The following is a 10,046-nucleotide window of genomic DNA, read 5'->3' on the forward strand; positions in this document are numbered from 1 at the left end:
AGTATTTAGGCATGTATTTTGGCCAAGTAGTATATGTTTCTTTAAGGCTTATATTAAGGCCTAATTAATATAAGATTTTTCCTTAAGCTAGACGTCTAAAGTATCTGAAAAGTATGTGTCATGCTTCCATTGGAGAGGATATAGCTTTAGTAGTGGTCACATGACACTCCAAAAATGAAGAGGATTTTGCTTTGTTAGTTGCCACATGTCCTTCCCTTATTGGAGAACATTTGTGGACACTTGTCCACTCCTTAGAGGGCCACTATTTTCGGCCAAGGATGACTTGGAAGGGAAGGCATGCAAAGTTTTGGTTTTTTAGGGCTTTTAGGACACACCATTAGCCTATAAATAAAGATGTCTCCTCTCTTGTAATCATCTTGATGTTGAGTAATGTTATGCTGCCCATTTTTTGTCATACTACTGATCTTAAGATCAAGACTAGAGCAACCCATGAGGCCCCTCTAGTCACCTTCCCCTTAAAGTTGGCTTAACCTCTCTTTAAGCCACCAAACACCACACCACCACCATATCACCACCTATGGTCGTGAGCCTTCTTCCATATCAAACCATTGCTTCTGCATTCTTACCTTTTTGTCCACCATATTTCGCATCAACATCACCAAAGGGACAAAACCTCATAACATTTCTAGCTTTGGACCATCCTTGCTTGGAAGGTTGTTATTAGCCAGCCTATGACCCTTCATTGTAGCCATCATGGAGACCCTTATGCCTTTAGTTCCTTTAGTCTTTGAGAAGTACGATGGATTGACTTATCCAAAAGATCACTTAAAGATGTTCGTCACCCAATAGACTTCTACACCACCAACAATCTGGTATGGTGCAAGGTGTTCTTCCTTTCACTTAAAGGAGAGGCATTGGGATGGTTCAACTTCTTACCACCCAACTCCATAGATAAATTTTGTGACCATACATTCATTGCTCGAAATGAAATTCGCCATGAATAGGTCGCACCATATAACTACTCCTACCTTGGTCAAACTAAATCAAGAGAAGGAGGAGTCCTCTCACTCTTTCATGGACCATTTCGAGAAAATTGTCCAGCAAAGTTTGATTTAGGAGGAGACCAACCGCCAAAGTTGTGCTTCGTTAAATATCTTCCTGATCTTAGGAAAAATCATTTTTCAAGAGGGAGGATATGATGGAAACCATCTTGGGAGCTTAATGGAGAACCGTCTAGGGAGCATCAACTTAAGCTTGGGCTTGGAGAACGGAAGAAGAAGATATGTTTTCAAGTTTGTTTTTACTTTCTCTTAAGCCTTGTAAATATGTAATATAGTTTGATTTTAGGCCTTGTATTTGGCCAAGAACATTGCCTAGCTTTGTTTAGAAGGCTTGGTGCCTTTAAGAGTATCTTAGAGCATCATTAGGGCCTTAATAAGGTAATTAGCACCTAAACGGATTTCATTTTGGGTTTGGAAGGGGTTAGCTACAAGGACCCTAATGCTTTGATTGGTTAGATACAAGCATAGACTCCTCATTTAATGATGGAGAATGTTTTGACTAATTATTTACAAGCATAGGCTCATCATTTAATGTTTAGGCTCCTCATTAAATGTTTTAGGCTCCTTAAGGATTCTTTGTACTCTAACCCTTCTTCTTCACCTATAAAAGGAGAGACACCTCTTTTTATAATTCTTAAAACTTGAATGATAATTGTGAAACCTTTTCCAAAATTTCAAGTCTCACCTTTCTTGAGTTTTCATTGGAGATTTTTTAAAATTTAAACTTCTTCTACCTTTACCCTTCAAGATTAGTCCAACCTCCTTCAAGGATTCACATCAAGATTGCACCATTCAAAGCACCTTCATTTCTTCATCAATTGCTTCTGCTACATCATCTCACTTCTATGGAGTTTCATCACTTGTTGAAGGAGCATCCTCAATCTATTCTCCATCATTTGGTATCTAAAGTTATGATCACTATCTTTGAGGTCTACAAGATGTAAGTGTCTAAGTTCTTACCCAATTTTGTAGTCATTTTCTTGTTGTCTCATATTATCCACCATGTCTTGTATGTTGTTTGATCATGTATATGTGTTGTATGTTTTTAAATTTTGATTCAAACTACTTGTTTTTCTTGAATCAAACCATGTTGTGTTCTTAGGATTTCAATTTTCTTTATGAATATATGTAGAGTTTTGGGTCTTGTGTCATGGGTTTAGGTTATGTTTTGAGTCATTTTCTTTGATTTTCTGATCCTGTGAGTTGTGTTTAGGTCTTATGAATCCATAAATGTCGTCACATCCATGTTAAAGCCTTAAAAAAATTAAAATGTTGAAAGCCATTCTATACCAAAATTAGCCTAGAGTTGGTGTCTTGGTGCGTCAGTTTTCGTTCTTAATAAATTCAATGAACTAACAATGAAAAAAGTACACACAAAAACTTGCGTATAGAAACTAAAAATCAAGTTAAAAGAAAAATTAACTATTATAAAGAAAACAACAAGAAAGAAAACACTTACATTGCCATTAGGCCTTTGTGCCTTAGTAAATGATCATATGTTCTTTTCTATTTATGGACAATATCATATTTTTTACTTCATGAAACCGATTTTCTCAATAGCACGTAGAATTGGTATACTTTTATCTTTAGATGATTATACCAAGAATAAGTCTTGAGGTTTTTCTGCACATGTTTTAGTCGATGTTGATTTCTTATCTGATTTGCCTAATCAAATTATGGTGAAAAAGTTAGGATTTACATTTATTATTGATGTGGATTATGAGAAATTGGCTTTATTCTGTTCAAATTGTAAGATGATTGGTCACAATCTATCTAATTGTAGAAGATTATAATAACATGTCAATGTTATTTCTGGTGGAGAGAAAACAATTGGCATAAAAATACAATATTATTGTCCTAAGGTGGTTGGTACATAGAATGAGACTATAGGCTCTTTAGCTCAACTAGTTAAGGCCATGATGGAACCTGTGATAAAGTCTCGAGTTCAATTAGTGGTGGTTAATCATGATAATACTTGTACTGTGAATTGATCTTCTCTTATTAAGAATATTGATGGTAGTGTGCCAGTGAAATCTAATTCCTTGGTTGGTATATCTTCTTTGAAGGATGTCACTCCTATTATCAATAGTTTATTAAATTTACAATAATTAAATTCAACTCATAATAGCTTAAATACATTTCCTACTCCAAACTCCTTTAATGTTTAAAGAGGCTTGTTTTGCAAAAGAATTGAAAATAGCTTTTAAATAAGTTGATATGCTTAATGAGAAAATATTTTAATACTGAAAATGATTATAAGTGAGTTCAAACTACTGGAAAATAGAGTAAGAATCGACAAAAAAAATTAATACTAAATTATCCAAAACAAAAACTTCAAAAGATAAAATATTTTTTAGAATGTGAGAGCATTTTCCAATGAAATTTTTTTTATTTTAAGGAATTTGCCTTTCTTTTCTAATATATTGAATTCAAAGTATGGAATATTTTCATGATAAAAATCGTGAGTTTTTTACAACACGTTTTTTTTCTTGTGTGCAATGTAATTTTAACATAAATTTAATATCTAATATAAACTTATTGGAAAAATATTGGAAAATATATTCCAAAAACACGTTATTATCATACTACTTACCCTCAATCAAAGTATCAAAATAAACGTAAAACTTAAATAGTTGGCAAAGCATTGATGTAAGTGACTACTTTTCTTTTGCTTTTTAGTCGACAACATATTCAGAGACTATCACAACATAATTGCTGATGATTCTCTTTCTCGTATGACTGTCGTTTTAATGTATGTCAAACAATCACCTTACATTTATTACATTTATATGAATTCTTGAGCTGGTAATAACAAACTAAGAGAATAATAGTCTTTGATGTTCTAAATGACGAAAGGTAAACATGTGAAAAACCTACCTGACATGTGTGATGGCTATCGAATACTTCAACTTTTTTACATTAAACCCGTCACTGGTGATGATATTTTTTTTTTAAGAAATCGTTGTCATTCAAATAGCCATTATTCTTGGCACATGTTCAAGTTCAGCAATCCAACAGAAAATAATGCTGTTTATCCAACAAACTGTAACATAAACCTCCACCGATTACCAACATCAAGGAAATATTGTTCCTAGCAAAAATTAAGCATTTTAATAGCTGAAGGAGATGCAGCCAGAATTGAGATATATCACAATGCGCGTAGAATTTCGAAGTCCTATTTGCAGAAACATGACAAACATAAATAAACCATTACGAGAAAATTGAGACAAACAAAACTGTATCAGAATGGCATTGTCGACGAAATTAACAATTGCTCTAGAATGAGTTCAAATCAAACCAAATAATAAAAACACAATTAACAGCTCTAATAAAACTTGTGATATACTATAACCACTCAAACCTAACAGCCCTCCAAAAAGATGTGTCTCGTTTTGCTGTCCAAATTTAACCCTTCAAGGCCTGCTTTTCCTTGGCCTTCTGGATCTTCAAGACCTTCTTCACAATCTTCTGCTCCTCAACTAAGAAAGCTCGGATAATCCTGTAGACCAGAGACAAATATAAGCCAAATCAGACCAAACAATTAAATCAAAAAAGTTATTATAAATATAAACTAGCTGTTAAAAGTTAAGACAAACCTCTCCCTGACAGCACTTCCGGACAAAACTCCACCATATGCACGGTTTACAGTCCTACGGTTTCTAGGTAACCTTGACCTCTTGTATTCCGCAGGCCTCAAGTGTGGAATCTGCAATTATCAGGCAAAATTTAGAATTCAGAGCTAAAAGGTTATTCAATTTAATCAAAACACAGGAAACTTAGCATGCCTCTATAATACAAAAAACACCTAGTAATCCAATGCTTAGAGATATACTTAAATAGAATAATCACTAAGGAGAATCATACACCGTACAGAACAGTTTGTATCATATATCCACGGAATGCCACCCAACTAAACTGACCTGAACCACACATCATTCCACATTTCATCAACCAAATTACAATAAAAAATATTCATCAAAAGCCAATCTTACAAGGTTTCAAATACCCTAAAACATTCATAACCCTGTTCACAGGCTCGGAAGGTAAAACATAATAAAGATAAAACTCTAATATATACAAGTTTTGAAGCAAGAAAGAACATATACCCATCTGGCCAAACATTGAATACCTAACATATTGCAATAACAATAAATCTGAACTATCACATGCCAATTACACAAAAATCAAAATCCAAACTATGATCATGTAGAAGTTCCACCATCTCCCCTGTACGCACTAATGCCCAATAGTTCGCCTTTTAGTCCCACGAAGTTCAATTATACACACCAGTTGGTTTGAATCTAATAAATCATCATTAACGACGTTTATAGCTAGCTGGTTTGAATCTAATAAACCATCATTAACAACGTTTATAGCTAGTCCAACGCAAAGAAACATATAAAAAGAGAGAAAAAAAAACATCAAACAAAATAAGTCAATAACAGAACACTGAAAATTACACATCATAAAAAAAATGGGAATTGACAGGGTAACAGAAAGCACACCCCCTGAATCCTCTTGCCAGTGACGGGGCACTTGGGTCCGCTAGCCCTCTTCTTGGTGCTCTGATAAACGAGCTTCCCACCTGCATTATATCAGCAACACCAAACACAGACCCGTTAGAATCGAATTGAAATCAGAAACAAAAAGGTTTGGATCGGAAGCATAATCAAAGAATGAATATCCCAATGGAATAAATTACCAGGGGTCTTGACAACCCTGTGCTGGTTGGACTTTGTGGCATAACTGTGCCGCTTGCGATAGGTGAGACGCTGCACCATCTTCTTTCTTCGAGTTCTGCTCCCGGCGTCTGTGTTGTTAGGGTTTACCGAAGAAAGAAGAAGATGCGCCGCAAGAACCTATAAGAGGGGATTGTGGGCTTCTGTTTTGATGCCCTACATCTAACGGCTCTAAAGACAATGTCATCCCTCACCGTTAGATGAATTGTTAGACCGCAAAAGAAAAAATAATAACCTATTATAATTATATATTATAATAGTAATACAACTTATTAAAAAAGTATTAAATAATACAATAAAAATAAAATATTAGAAAAATATATATTTTGTGATTATTCATATTAATATTTTGAATATGTTATTCAAGTTAAATTGTTACTCCTATCAACAAAAATTATAAAATTATCAAAAAATTTATAATTAAAAGTAATTATCTGTGTTAATATATAAAGTGGAATTTTTTTGTGTACCATTTTTTAATTTCATTATTTAAATAATTATTTTATTGATCTTAATCTTTAAGTAACTGTTTTGTAATTTAATTTGTTTTTATTTGACATTTTCTAAACTTAACTCCTCTTTTTAATTATACAATTACATACAAAATAAACAAAACTATTTCCAATAAAATTATGTTTATTTACAATAAAATTATAGCAATTATTTTTTATTATCATAACTATACTTATATATAAAGATTTCTTTTTGGAATTTAGATTTTTTTTTCAATTTCACTTTTTAAATAAAGTATTTTTGAACTAAAATAATTACTTTATTAATTTTATTTTTTAAGTAACTCTTTTTAAAATTTGATTTTTGTTGTATTTGATCGTTTTTTAAACTTAACTATATTTTTAATTATAAAATTACGTATAAAATAAATAAAAATATTTATAATAAAGTTATAAAAATTATTTATATTTGCCTTGAAATTATAAAAGTTATTTTTTAGGGTTAAATATATTTTTGGTCCCTTAACTTTCAGCGAAAATTGGAATTAGTCTCTCTTCAAAACTTTAGCCTAATTTAGTCCCCAAACTTTCGAAATATGTGAATTTAGTCATTTTAACTAAATTTTGTTAGGTTTATTTGATGTTTCAAGTGCATTTCATGATAGCATTTGAGTTGTTTATACCGTTGGACACATTTTTGCTTCAATGTTCACTAAGAAATGCGTTTGAAACATCAAATAAAGTTAACAAAAATTGGTTAAAAGGACTAAATTCACACATTTCTAAAGTTTGGGGACTAAATTAGTCCAAAGTTTTGAAGAGGGACTAATTCCAATTTTCGCTCAAAGTTAAGGGACCAAAAACATATTTAACCCTATTTTTTATTATCATAATATATACCTATATGATTTCTCTTTTGAAATCCACATTTGTTTTTCTTTTTTATCTTTAAAATAAAGTTTTTTTTTAAAATAAAATAACTTTTTTTTATTAATTTCACTATTTAAATAACTGTTTTTTATATTAAATATTTTTTTCCATCTGACTTTGTTTTTTAAATTTAAAAAGTTTCTAATTATAAAATTACTACGAAATAAATAAAATTTCTTTACAATCAAATTAAAAAATATATTTATATCTACAATAAAATTATAAAAGTTATTTTTTATATCATAAAAATAAGTAAACACACATACATACCAGTGAGTATGTTTTAATCAGTAATGAATTATAATGATAATATTGAAAAAAAAAAACTCTAAAATGGAGGTATGAATAAAATTTTTAAAACTTTTCGCAAGTAACTATTTAAGTCTTTTTGTAGGGATTAGACGGCTCCTTTTAAAACAAAAACAATAATACATTTTGTTTTTATACTAGTTCAATCACAACTTGAGTTACGTTCAATTATTTCTTAAGCGCTCTTAATAGATTTTATTAATATTAAAAGATTACACACGAGTTTAACCACTATTAATATTACAACTAACCCAATTAGTTAGAACAAGTATCATCACTCCTAGTATACATTAATCTAACTAACTAAATTGTTTAATTTCACTAATATAAACTTACGTATTTAAATTCACTTTTGAATATGAAAACAACAAAGTATTTTTCAAGATACAAAATCATCATAAAGATAACTCTAACCGAAAGAATATGAAATTATATAAAGAGATTATGAGAACTTGTAAAGAAAATTTTCTTTTCCAAAGAACAAGAGTTAGACAGTGTAAGCTTAGAGAAAATAGCAGTGAGAGAGAATGCAATGAATAATTCGTTTTTTCCCTCTTTATACGGTCCTCTTTATATAGATTTCTTCGAAAAAGATTCATTACTCAGGGTTTTGACTTTCACTTTCCTATGAAGTCAGAAGCTATGTTGCGACTTAGAGAGGCAACTATGTTATGTACAAAGGAAAAAGACAAAAGGTATGAAGGAAATATGCCTAGAATATTTTTATATCTCTAAACATTCTTATGATTCTGATGCAGCCTTTTGAATAAAGGTATTGTAATGAGGTGATTTGCATAGAATAAAAGAACACAACACAACATACAAAAAAATACTACTATGTACATGCATTAAGGCGTTAGACGATCCTAAGTGTTTAAGCATAATACGAGATCAAGCGTTTAGGTACCTTCTATTTGACTAACATATAGTGTTTAAGATAAGTTTTATATATAGTGTTTAGCGCTTTACGATTTTATCCTAGACGATTTACGTTGTTAAATGCTATTTCATTCAGACATTTTGATAAACTTCAAAACAAGGTTTCCTTAGACCATCTTATCTTAACAAAAACTGATAGAGAATTATCTCCTGAAACATATATGAGAAGAACTTGAGGAAAAATATTTGCAATTCAAAGGATCTATGACAATGTCCAATATCAAAACACATGTCCTTGAACCTTATAATGTTTCATAAATAAGTGAATTTAAAGAACATGAGCACAACTGAAAAATAATTTAGAAAATAAAATAAATTTGAATTTTATTTTAATTTTACATAATGTTAAATTTACTAAGGGAGAGGGCCTCACTAGGCAAAAGCCTACATGTAATTTTCATTGTTGCTTTTTTGTTATTTTTATGTGTTTTAAGCGTTGGACTTTAGTTTAGGGTTTTCTTAAACTTATGTAACTATATATAGCAGTACCAAAAATATATGTAAACACTTTTGGAGTCATAATATGTTCATTTGCATTTTTTGGAGAGGATTATTTTAGTTCTTAGATTAGAACTCTGATTCTTATCAAGAATTAACATCTTTGTGGTAAATCTTCATTTAATATCTTAAGTTTAATTGGGTTAATCACATCATACCCCAAATTTTGAATGACCATGGTATAATCAAGATGTTCAAAGATTTTTTTTTAAGGACATGAATATTACCATCATGTGTTTAACATTTGCAACATATTCTCACTTAATTTTGCAACATATTCTCACTTAGTTACAACAATAGACTGTACTTCATTAATAATACACATTCCTTAAGATCTTTCTCTTCATTCCATATCCATTTGCATGAAATTCTGCCATTTATCTTCGTATCATCAACCACATCAACACATATTAATATCACCATGTTTTGATTTCTCTTATAAAACATATAACACTCTAATTGTAATATAAATAATTATTATTTAGTTCAAAATTTGGAGTAAATTTTCTTTGAATGGAAATTTTCTTACAAAAAACATTAATCATAATATAATTGAGATCATGACAATTTGACAAGAGTGATGGTTGAGAGACACTTTGAATATTCAATACATTACTTACACACTTAATTAAGGTCATTAGGTGTATTTGATAAATATATATATATATATATATATATATATATATATATTCTATTTGGACAATTTTTTTAATTATTTCTATTTTTATTTTAAATGTTTAATGTGACTTTGAACAATATTTTTATTTTAAAATATTTTTTGTGAAATTATTCTAATATAATAATTTGGACCAAGTTACTATAAACTAAAAATTAAGAATTAGGGCTTAGTGATTTAATTTTATGTTGCACATATGCAAATATAGCTATTTAGTGTTTTTTATTTGTAAATCTAAGTGAACAAAATTTATAATTTACATTTTAACGTCATGAGATAAATGTAATTTTAATTTGAGTTAGAAAGGTAATAGTAAATAAAATTTAAAGTTGAATTAAAATTCTAAAATGATTGCAATCACATAATTATGTGTCGAAATTAGTTTTTGCTATGCTGGAAGATTCTACAAGTAATAAATAATATAAAAAATATTTCATTGTTACAATAAAAAAGCTAAATCATATTAAAAAATATAATCTTG

At 29.9% G+C, this 10,046-nt stretch overlaps 1 protein-coding gene across 1 annotated transcript; it reads right to left on the reverse strand.

Annotated features, from left to right (window-relative positions):
- Positions 1–4,243: 4,243 nt before the first annotated feature.
- On the reverse strand, positions 4,244–5,882 carry LOC108335048 (60S ribosomal protein L34). Its single transcript, XM_017570968.2, has 4 exons — positions 5,725–5,882; positions 5,528–5,607; positions 4,619–4,728; positions 4,244–4,521 (listed from the first exon to the last, which is right to left on the reverse strand). The coding sequence occupies exons 1-4, from the start codon at positions 5,801–5,803 to the stop codon at positions 4,428–4,430; spliced, it is 363 nt and encodes a 120-aa protein (XP_017426457.1). The 5' UTR covers positions 5,804–5,882; the 3' UTR covers positions 4,244–4,427.
- Between the last annotated feature and the right edge of the window lie 4,164 nt (positions 5,883–10,046).

This window comes from Vigna angularis, chromosome 10 (genome assembly GCF_016808095.1).
Source record: "Vigna angularis cultivar LongXiaoDou No.4 chromosome 10, ASM1680809v1, whole genome shotgun sequence".
NCBI classification, from domain to species: domain Eukaryota; kingdom Viridiplantae; phylum Streptophyta; class Magnoliopsida; order Fabales; family Fabaceae; genus Vigna; species Vigna angularis.

Excerpts from the sequence above, each read along its gene's own strand:
- LOC108335048 (XM_017570968.2), bottom strand. The coding sequence starts at position 5,803 with ATGGTGCAGCGTCTCACCTATCGCAAGCGGCACAGTTATGCCACAAAG. Across the intron at positions 4,729-5,527 it reads CTGGCAAGAGGATTCAGGGG|ATTCCACACTTGAGGCCTGC; the intron begins GTGTGCTTTCTG and ends TGATAATTGCAG. Across the intron at positions 4,522-4,618 it reads GGAAGTGCTGTCAGGGAGAG|GATTATCCGAGCTTTCTTAG; the intron begins GTTTGTCTTAAC and ends TCTGGTCTACAG.